The 11,979-nt window shown below is 40.9% G+C and overlaps 1 protein-coding gene across 1 annotated transcript; it reads right to left on the bottom strand.

The window, feature by feature from the left end:
- Positions 1–946: 946 nt before the first annotated feature.
- LOC308323303 (adhesion G protein-coupled receptor E3-like) lies at positions 947–11,834 on the bottom strand (the record flags this gene model as incomplete). The annotated part of the gene is made up of 18 exons (XM_080775024.1): positions 947–1,021; positions 1,515–1,574; positions 1,884–2,043; positions 2,325–2,413; positions 2,893–2,959; positions 3,065–3,306; positions 4,502–4,705; positions 5,007–5,219; positions 5,333–5,508; positions 5,709–5,795; positions 6,391–6,559; positions 7,642–7,677; positions 7,846–7,926; positions 8,467–8,504; positions 8,848–9,000; positions 10,055–10,198; positions 10,678–10,794; positions 11,759–11,834. The coding sequence occupies 18 exons, from the start codon at positions 11,832–11,834 to the stop codon at positions 947–949; spliced, it is 2,187 nt and encodes a 728-aa protein (XP_080631150.1).
- Between the last annotated feature and the right edge of the window lie 145 nt (positions 11,835–11,979).

Raw genomic sequence — 11,979 nt, 5'->3', positions numbered from 1 at the left:
ATATTATAATAATAATGACGATACATCATCAACAAGCAACACTGGGTCTGGTTTCAGTTGATCATACTGTGTTTTAACGAGATATGGTGCAAACAAGGCTATGTCCTAGCTCATATGGGAGATGCCATCCACTGCAAAGTGAAATTAATTGGCATTCCACCTTATGAGACCATCGTGCACGCGTGTGTGTGTGTGTGTCTGTGTGTGTGTGTGTGTGTGTTCATGCTTTAGGGGCTTTGGGAATGCATTTTTGGACAATGACTGTGCATACTAATTTGTCTTTGTTTTAATGCTAGCTGTGCTGCATTGTTGGCATGGTTCTAGTTCCATAAAATGACACCTTTGTAAACATTAGAAAATGAATCATGTTTAATTGTGCTGGTATTTAAAATAGCACAATTCCTGGAAGATTACTAAAATAATTCAATTGGAGTTCATACATGTGAGTAAATACTGCCACTGTGTGGTGAATTTGTTGCATGGCAACAGATTGTGCCTGGTATATGCATAAATTATCAATTTGTTTCACTTATGGTCAATGTCGAATACATGTTTGATATAATGCTATATAAATAACATGTATTTATGTGTATCATACAACTAGGCCTACTTCATTTTAATTGTGAATTTTCTTTATTTTTGAATTCCATAAGAAAAAGCTATCAGGAACTAACTAACTTAATTTAAACAATATAGCTATTATTAAATACAAATTATTAAGCAAATGTAAATTGCAACTATGATACTAGGTCTAAACATCAATGATAAAATTCCTTACTTACTTACTTAAATAAATATTAATGTTTAAACAATTAAAAGAGGACGATGAACAGATGTTAAAAAAAAGGTACGTTCATTTTCAAATACATTCTATATTCCATTATCTTCTAAATGTAATGCGTCCAAACCAAGTACTTGTGGATCTACAGTACAGTATTTCTTTAACTTATCCATCATCTTTTCTCTGGCCTTTCTGCTCTTCAGAGTTGTCCAGGTCCTCAGAGATAGATGGCACATCTCTCTGTGGAAACATGAATATTAATAAGGTAGGCTGGTTCAATGACCCCTCCCCCCGGTTTTAATAATAACCATGCTCATGCATGGTGTGTTGGGGCCTGGGGGGCATAACCGTGGCTTTGAGTTCAGCTAATCAGATGGTTGGCTAATCCTCTAGCCTCCAAAAGAGGGGACCACCTTCCAGGACTGACAGGTGTGTAATGGTGTCGAGTGGACAATAACCAAATGCAAGCCAATGTGTGCAGTTTACAGTATTATTGATTGATTTACCCTTCACATACCGAAGCCTGAACATGCTGTAATGTGCAAAAACACAAATGATTGCCTATAGGCCTAATGACCAAGGCCAAAACAGTGACGCCTGGTTGAAGGTGGTTAAGAGCGTCTGTGTGTTTTCTAATGTTTAACCAATGAAAATTATTAAGAGCTTGTGACTAAATAATAACTACATTGTATCCATTGAAACAGAGGTTCATACTGTGTCCAAAGGGACTCACCACAGATCCTTGAGAGGTTGGTTTAGTTGGTGTCAGCCATTTTATGTACTCCTCTCGCACCTGGCATAAAGAAAAGAAAAAGGTTACAAACTGTAGGCTTGTAAATATGGTAACAAATGTGTTTTGACTTCTGTTTTGCTGTTAACATTGCAGCCTAGCAACACAGATGGAAACCATGGTAACAGCATTGAGCTTATTGTTTTCATTAATAGTCAATGACAGTAGCAATAGTAATTTCAGTATAGTCACTTAATTATTGGCTGTTCTGAAGCTGCAACCAGCACCCAATTTTAACAGCTTTTCACGCAGTGAGAAGTATGTCATACTCCTTTACCCTACGAAATTAATCAGAATGACTGAACTATTTACCTCCTTGTTGAGCAGACAGTGAACAATGAAGAGGCAGGTGCCCTGCTGGGAGTTGAGAAGAATAAAGAGAACCTGAAAGAAGATGTTGGACTGGTACAGGCCCAGTATCCAGGTACAACCCAGAATGACAAACTGGGCCACAATCTTGAACACAATCAACCTGCAAAGTTGCAAGTTTCTTTTTAAAAATACATTTTTGAACAAAACAAACTTTTATCTTATCATGATAAAATATTAGTAGTTACATTTTAGATTAGAAAGGTAAAATTGGTGACAAACTTTGACTCATTAATATCCATTAATATCTCCACTCTAACATGGGGTTAGAGTCATAGGTATGGACACACACACACACACACACACACACACACACACACACACACACACACGCACATACATACTGTATGTACGCACATGCATGCACAGTGCACACGCACACACCTGGTGTCTGTGTGAGAAACATCACTCTTCATGTTGGCCAAGGTAGGTCTGAGACTCCAGAGAGTAGCACAGAACAAGATCCAATTAAGCTGAAGCAAAAAAACAACAAATATATATAGAATTTTGGTTGACAAAATAATTAAGTGACTCCATTTTCCCATTAATGGGTTTATTTTGAGATTGTGTTTGTTTATATTATTTCCAAAGTAATTAAAACTACTGAATAAGTCATAGTTGGCTAAAACATGGTTGCACAGTTATGTCATCGATGTGAGAATTTCAGTATAGCTTGGTTCAATCAACTCACAGAAACTTGAAACTTGAAACTATGCGACCAACACACAAAAAATATTATTTTAGCCTACAGTTATTTTCCTTCAAAGTTATGTTATTGTTGCATTTGAATGCAAAGCAGAATATTTTCTAAATGAATCTACTCATTTTTGTCATATTGCATTGATTCAATAGAAAAATCAACACAATTCAGCTTATGCTTGTTAGTTTTTTCTTCTTTTATTATTTATTTATTTATTTATGTATGTATTTTTTTTGTCATGTTGACACTCACTACAAGGACAGTAATCACTGGTCCTGTTAAAGCCCAGTTGAAGTTACGATTTGTTGACAGCCAGCACCTGCAGCATAATGAAACAAAACAAAATTGTCGGTGCTACATGTGAATTAATCAGACAAATATGGTTTATAACTATGTAGCCTATATCAGTCTTTGTGCTACTCACGCCCCTGCTGAAGTATCCCCATAGCCATCAGAATACACCAAAGCAGAAACGCCCACAATCACAAATGGAACACCGTAGCCAATCAGGTAGAGGTATGGCCGGGGGAGTCCATCTCTCTGGATGACCTGCACCTTGGAGAGCCTCCACACCAGCAGGTAGAGCTGTAGAGCCTCCAGGAGCATCCACATAAAACTGGACACAACCAGGAAATGGAGCACCCCAGCAAAAACGGTGCAGGTCAGCTGTGGAGATATAAGTTAACATTATGACTCTATAAGACATTATGTATTGCAGTTACAGAAACTCAAACCACATGTGAGTGAATGTCATTACAAGGGACTTTTGGCTGCAGGACATTTGTCCGGTGGTGTAGTCTATGTCAGTGTTTGTTTCCCAACCTTTGTTCTGCCAGGGCACAGTTTTCACAGCCAAAAGATCCCATGGCACACCAGCTTTCATTCTACATTTTTGATGGCACACAGCCATCTCAGACAGCACATATAACATGCTGTACATCTTCATGGTGACCCATGGCCTTTTCTCTGGTCGAGTCAAGAAATGTACGGTGGTGCCACTACTGCCAGCCCATGATGGGCTTTGAAAACAAATAATAAAATATATTTAGTGCTACCCTCAGGCCTGCCATGGTCTGCTCCTCTGCCCCCTCCAGCCCTTCGTCCCCGACAATCGGGGTGTGAATTCCCAGCTTGAGGATGGACTGATTGGAAAGGATTACTGTATCTGCCCACATGATTCTGTAGTGTCAAGGGTTCACAGATCCAATCTGAAACCACTTGATCTTACTGACGCATCAGGGCCACCCGATAAACATATTTGATATATGGGACAGTCGTGAACTCTCTCAGCTGCTGCGAGTTGTGAGATAGAGAAGTGAAGTCTACAAGAGTGAAGTGAGGAGCAGAGAGAAACATGCTTGGTGTAATCTAATCACAAACATTGTGATCATCTGTGGTTGCCCTGTCACATTCAGAACGTGATGCCACGGTGCCCAGTCGAGCTTTGACATCGTGTGACCACGAAAAAAAACTTGTATGGGTGCGTTGGACATCAGAGATGGAATAAATGCATGTTGGTTCATTGTTGTGAACACAGTGATTGCGAATGCAGTGAGTAACTTAAAAAAAAACGTAACTTTAAAAAAAATCTTAAAAAAAACCCAAAATGTACGAGCTGCGTTCGCTTCCCGCGTTTGCGCGTCTTACTTGTTCTACCAGGCAAGATCATCTTAATAATATTGTGCAGTGTGATGCACAATTGTGTAAAGTAACGGGGCAAAGAAACAAGAACAGACAACCAGAAGAGCTACAAGAATGCCTAAAGCAGACAAAAGACTACTAATCGATGAAGAAAGTAATTGTCAGCAATGCACTTTTTTATTTTACCCATCACATCTAGGAAAGGCAGACGATGGCATACCTCATATTCAACATATCTGTCGTTCCACAGCAGCAGCAGGTGAGACAAGCCGAGGCTGAGGCAGAGATGAAGACGAGCAGTGTTGTTGATCTTGGGGTTCCAGCTGCACAGCAGGAAGGTGAAAACGGCCAGAGCAAAGAAGAACAGACCAATAGTAACACACACTCGGTTCAGCCACTCTAGGAAGGGATCCTCCGGTGGAGGCTGGAAAAATGCACACAAGGCAAACATGTTTCACTCACAGCATATTGGTGCAACAGTTGGGCATGTTGTTTTCCTTATTTTTGCACGATGCCATTATGTGACGGAATATAAAATTGGGCTTAAGTGATTCATCGATTAATTTACATATGAAGAATGTAAAGAATATATAAGAAGCTTCTATGATAATTTGATTAATCAAAAATGTAATTGACAAAATAATTGCTGAGAAAATAATCAATATAGTTGCAGCACTACTGCACGTGTACTTGTTCCCTCTGAGACACACACAGACTACCAGTACCTCTTCTCCAATCTGCAGGATGAGGGCGAAGGTTGAGAGGTGAGAGCAGCTGCACACTGTGTAGTTTTCATCAGAATACGTGACCCAACACCCATCTACAGACCAACCCATCTCATTGAAATCATCTTCTTCCCTGCCGTCCTCCTCCACTCCTTTCTTCTCTGCTCTGTCGTCCCAGTAGACACAGGTTACTAAACCCGACTCCGGCACTCTCTGAAGCAATGAAGCACAAGAAACAGGAATCACTATAGTATAGAATCATCAGAAAATGATCATACAATCAGTATTGTCCTTTATGAATAAATACATATTTGGACTTTGAGCACCTTCTTGTGTTGGATGGTGAAGTTGACCGGCTCGGGGAGCTGGGTATGGTTGGTTTTGGGCAGGGTGGCTGTGATGACGTCTGAGTATATCTCCGTCTTGTTCTTGCTCTTAAAGTAGTGATCACTCAGGAGACTTTCGATCCCATTAAGAGTCATGAAGGCGGCTGCAGCAGAACCTGTTGATCCGCTTGGTCAATGAACATACAGTAGACAATTTTGCATTCAATCATCTATCATCTTCATATTAATCACACCGGAGTCCCCCATGTGTAGAATAGTTGGCCCCTTCCATGTTTTCCCTACAAGCTCACTATTTGTAGTTGTTGAGACACAGAATAGGGATACTAGTGTTCATGTCATTCAACTCTGTTCTCACCATTGTTTTCTCTGGCCAGAGCCTGCAGGTTGATCTCCATCATGTGTCCTTTGACTAACAGAGGAGGAATGTCGTCATCGCTGCTGTCTGGACCAATTGTTTGTAGATTCAAATCTGTTATAAGGAAACACCGATTGTGGATCTCCATGCAGTAACAAATCCAGAACCATAACATCAGACACACAAACGGCTTCCCTGACTGTAACATTACACTGTAATATTGTAAGTGTTGTTTCTCAGGACTTCTTGTTCTTGCTATTTTCTCTCATGCACCTACCACGTAAAGTACAATATCTAATATATTACTTACTTATGCAAAATGTTCTAACTCGTCTGTACAATATTAGATAATACTTGCCATATCTCATCACAGCACATTTAGTTTAATAATATTTGGACTGCTGACAGTAGGCTCTCTTTACTCTAAAATATATATATATATATATATATATATATATATATATATATATATATATATATATATTTATTTTTTTAAGAGTAAAGAGAACCTACTGTCAGCTGTCCAAATATTATTAAATTCAATTTCGGAATGTGTGACACATCTATGCATGGAATGTCTATGATCACAGGCTTCTGTGTGCGGCCTAGAGGGCATCTGAGCATGGGCGGCACTACAAGTCTTACACTAAATGCGTTCGGGAAACCCAGCCATTTAATTTACCCACGCTTGAAGACTCCATGGTTTTGTTGGTGCTGTTGGCAGTAGGATCCACCAGGGCAGACGCCAACCGCTCTGAAATGCTCAGGATAACACTGCCCATCTCCCCATGTTCTTCTTTTGTCTTCACCACCTTTTGTGACCTTGACAGTGGACTTAGACCGGTTAGTCCCTGGGGGAATTTCAGTTATTGCTGTTAACTAAATAACATGAACTAGATGTGTCCCAATTATGGGCATGTATGACTCATAATGGGCACACATTTGGCTAACATAGGTGAATACTCAGTAGATCTGCAAGCTTGTAGGTAGAGGGACCAAAGGAGATCTCAGAGCAACTCCGGTCGATTAAGTATGTAGTGTTCAACTGATTGAAGGAACAACCATGTGACTCTCTATAGAGACATCTCTATGTAGTCTCTCTAAATGCTACAGTACATGGCTGCACATGTACTGTACTGTGTATGTTAGCGAGTAGGCCTATAGGCCTCCAGTACCAGTTCTAGGCCTTTTGAGGCCCTAGGCAACATATTATACAGAGGCCCCCCCCCTCCTGCTTTGCCACACCGGATAAAAATTGTAAATTTGCCATGAAAATGCTTCAATCTGGTGCACTTTGAGATCAAAATTAAGAAGCTAGGTGGGGGCCACATGTGGCCAGTAGCCCATGTAAGGGATACATGAAAAAAAAAATCTTCTCCCTGTGACGAGGCCCCCTCAGTGGTTGAGGCCCTAGGCGACCGCCTAGTTCTCCTATGCCTAGAACCGGCCCTGAGTGGTCCTACCCCCCCCCCCCCCATGAGACTTACAAATCCCAAATGTTTATAAACAAATCCCAAAATGTTTATAAACAAATCACAAATGTTTATAAACAAATCACAAATGTTCATAAACAAATACCAAAATGTTTATAAACAAATCCCAAATCCCATGAGACTTGGTCCTACCCCCCCGACCATGAGACTTACTACAGGTCAACTGGAAGTGGTCCTACCCCCCCCATGAGACTTACAAATCCCAAATGTTTATAAACAAATCCCAAATGTTTGTAAACAAATCCCAAATGTTTATAAACAAATCCCAAAATGTTTATAAACAAATCACAAATGTTTATAAACAAATCACAAATGTTTATAAACAAATCACAAATGTTTATAAACAAATACCAAAATGTTTATAAACAAATACCAAATCCCATGAGACTTGGTCCTACCCCCCCGACCATGAGACTTACTACAGGTCAACTGCCGCCTACCATAGCCATAGATGCAGAGAAGATGGTCTTCACTGTCTGCAAAGAGGGAAAGAAGAACGTTATTAACACCTAATTATGCTCACATTGCTAAAACCCTCGCAAACAAGCATGAACAGGTAAGGGATAGATAGTACACTAAGGAGGTCATTAATGTGTTTTCCTGAGATGGACATGTTAAATTAGTATTTTGTACTTTCTACTGACCGACTCTGGCAGGATCACATTAGGATTGTCCTTCAGCTGTTTGTCCATGTGGTCAAGGAAAGCTCTCTCTTTTGTCTGTCCCTGCAGTTAGCAGAAAAAACTTATCTAAGAGAAGTACTTGTTTGGGAGAGGATTGTCATAGACTAGAGAGACACAGTCCACTGTATTTTGCGTGTCTTAAGTACCAGGTCTTATTCCCTAACTTGAGTAAACTAAAGACCTGGAGGCGTGATCAATGCCATTTGGCTATTCTGAGTGGCCAAAGAGCATTGATCACACCTCCAGGTCTTTAGTTTACTCAAGTTAGGGAATAAGACCTGGTACTTAAGACACACAAAATACAGCCCACAGTATGAAATGGGCATGTCATAATAGCTGGCTAATATTCAGTGAAGCAGTCATAATGCATTGTGAGCTCGTATCAGCTGTGGGTAAGTGATTATCGCAACACATTTGCTGAAAGGAAATCTGTCAAAGTAATACAGCACATTATTGATCAAGCTTGGTGATGATCTGATGAATGACACCATGTACCATGGAGGTTTAGAATGATAATGGAGTTAACTGCCAGCTTGTGAGATGAGAATAGCTCTAGAATATCCTACAGAAGATACTACTCACCTCCACAGGTGTGATGTCATCTAGCATGTCTGTAAGACCTGTTGATTTTCAACAGAATTAAGGTTCAAAATGAGAGGCACAATTAACTACAGAATCAGCACCTAACACCTCCTAACAAAGCACTGTGCTGAAACCCATATACTGTACTATACACAAGTGTACCACTGAAATTGGTTATTCTGTTATTCTTTAACTCAGTGGTTCTCGACATGGGGTCCAGACCCTCAGCGTTCCTTGAGGGGGTTCTAATAAATGGATCCTTAGAGGTCTGTTACTAATGGAACCAAATGGACCCTTAATGCCTGGACACTTAATGGGTGATATGGGGTCTTTGAATTTAAAAAGGTTTGAGAACCACCGCTTTGTGCTGAGTGTGCTCACTTTCACAAACAGAGACCCCCATTATCCACTGAATCCCAGTTGAAGGGAAGAATCCATCAGTACAGGCACAGTGGAAAGCTCCAGGGTGATTGTGGCACACAGTGTTTGGTCCACATAGGTTTGTCACTGGTGTCTCACTGCACTCATCGATATCTGTGGAGGAGAGAACATGCCAATACTCTGGGCTTTACTCAGTCTTGTGGAAGCTACAAAATCGTGAACACATCATCACACACACACACACACACCTTGGCATGGGTTTGCAAAGCTTGCTATTTGGTTTGCATCGTTCAGCCGGAAACCAGGAATGCAGTTGCAGATGTGAGCCCCGACAGTGTTGGTGCAGTTTGCATCAGGACCACAGATTGCAGCATGAGTCGCACACTCATCAACATCTGTAAATAAATTAAACAAATGTCAAACACTTGTTTAGCTTTTCTAAAGGATACATGGCTGATATTGTACATTTAAACACTTAAAAACTATTAAATATATTGACCTGGGTCCCCCCAGGCCAGGATATCCACATGGCATTATTTCAGTGCCTATTGTTTCTTGTTAATATTAAAGTGAAATGCCTTTCAATGTAAACTTTGAGGTTAATCTCTTTGTATATGTAGCAGTGGTTTTCAAAGTGGGATCAGGGGACCTCTGAGCTTTGAAGGTATTCCAGAGGGTCCCCAGCCATGCACGAATCAAACCCAAATCAGACACTTTACCTCTGTGCTAGCCGGATAAACCTTCTCGGGTACCCCTGTGCTAGCCGGATAAACCTTCTCATAGGGTACAATTATGGCATTTAGATAATTAATTACAAATAATAATATATCAAATATTTCAGGGTCCCTATAATCTTTCAAGACAGATTGTGACGTATCTCAGCGCTACTGCCATAAACATGTAGCCTATGTCGTTTTCAGTAAGAATAAACACAGAAGCACCCAAAAGGAAGTTGGACTGAAAAAAGAGAGGAGCCAAACCAGAGTTCCTGTTTAACACAAAAGAGAAGGTTGTGCCCCCCAGAGGCAAATGGGCGAATGGCCCATTTGGCAAATAAATGTCTAATAAATGTAAATTTGTGTGGTTCTACATGAAAACAGGTGGCTCTCTGTCAAGCCACTATAGAACTCAGCCAGAAAGGGAGATGCGGTGATATATATGTTGTTCCTTCCTGGTCTTAGAACAGACTTCTTGCAATTGCAAATACCTTCACACGTGTTGCTCTCGCTGATTCCCACATTTGGGTCAGTCGGTCTGTGCCCCTGTTGACAAGCACAGGTGTACGCTCCACCTGTGTTGTTGCAGATAGAACTAGGACCACAGATGGTGGAGTTGAAACATTCATCAATATCTGAGGATGGGGATATTTTTAGTATCATTGCACTTCTTAAATTGTGTACTATAATACATGACACAAATGTGATGTTAAGAAACAAATTCTGGTGCAGAATCTATAGTGCCTTTCAAAATAGTAGGCCACTAGGCCTACTATATCAATTACCCACTAAAACATGTGAATGTCAATTTGCTTTAGAAGTGACGTGATAACCCTAGCTCAGTGGTTCTCAGAGTTGGGTTCAGGGACTCACTGGGTTTCTTGAAGGGGTTCTAGGGGAGCTGGATTTAAAAATCCCATAGCTGGTGGGGACGGAGGCTCTTCATAGTAACCGAAACAATGCTAAAAGGTAAATTGACGGTCGCCGCTTTCATATACTGTATGGAGTATACGGTTGTCTACAAACATGTACGTAGTTAGCACCTTTAGCTACGATTATAAACGTAGATGGCAGAGAAAAAGTTAAGCATGGATGAAAGCTTATGTTTACAGACCTTGGCACCAGGCATTCACAATGTGGTAGCCTTTGAAGCACTTGCAGTCGTAACCTCCTGGGAAGTTATTACATGTCCCTCCATCACCACAGGAGAACTCATCACATTCGTTAACGTCTGAAAAGAGAGATAGTGTTTACAGCCATGTCACTGTAGCATTATTCAAATTGTGTTAGCAATGCAATATGGCTGTTTTATCTCAATACGTGGAATGCCTGTGTTTTATCATGATTTTAGAAGGCGTTAGGTTTGATAATTTGTGGATTTTCAACATTACCAATGCATTGGTTTGCATTTCCAGGTGGTAAAGCTGGATCCTCTGCCTTGTGCCCATCCTGACAGGAACAGTTGTATTCTCCAATCGTGTTGGAACAATCAGAATTGGGACCACAGATGGAAGAGTCTCTCAAACACTCATCCATGTCTGCAGGGAGATGCCACAGTCATAAGGGTTGTCAAAGTGGTGTTAGTGAACCCCCAGGGGCCATTGAGGGGGTTCCAATCAAAATGACTTAATATAGCATCAAAATCTATATAGCCACTTTAACCCTATACTTAACATTACCACTATGCAGCCCGAACATATAAGTTCAGCCCTTACACCTACGTCACACCGCCAATATGTCCGAGTCATAGTTGTAACTTGTCGGGGGCTTTGTCAGAGTACCTGTTGTACCTACCTGTCTGTGTCCTTTCTATGCCCATATATGGAGACCCCTGATGTCATTAGTATATGCCCATTTGGGCATTTTGGTTGGATCAGTGGTCCAGAACAATGACCATATATGGGCATAGCGGTCGTAGTTACATGCCGTATCTGATTTGTTTATGACTTGTCTTAGTCAGAGTGACGTCGTTTTGGTCCCTGGCCATTCTAGTATGGCGGTCCTTCCTTGGAAAAATTATTTCCGATGGGGGATCCAAGGCCAAAAACATAATTGATCCTTGACATGAAAGTATTTGAGTACCATTGGTATAATGAATTGTATGCATGGAGCACTTTGAAATGGTTGTGGTCTGCTTACCTACACAGCCATATGAGTCAGCTGAGGGCAAGTGTGAGGTTGTAGGCATTTCATACCCACTGATACATCTACAGCCTCTCCCACTGGTACATTCAGACAGTGGTCCACACGAGCCTGAGGTACAAATGTCATGGTCTGGACAGACATAAACACACACGCACATAAGATCATGGTCATGGTCATGGTCACAGTCAAGTTTCAACTGAAGAAATGCTGTGATATTAACAACTTACATGTTGCATAAGCCATGTGTGGGTGTGGGTGGCTTGCTGGCTTG

The sequence above is a fragment of the Protomyctophum bolini genome (assembly GCF_963924005.1).
Source record: "Protomyctophum bolini genome assembly, chromosome: 11".
Taxonomy (NCBI): Eukaryota; Metazoa; Chordata; class Actinopteri; order Myctophiformes; family Myctophidae; genus Protomyctophum; species Protomyctophum bolini.
Note: the sequence above shows the minus strand (reverse complement) of the source record. Positions and strands in the feature narration are given on the sequence as shown.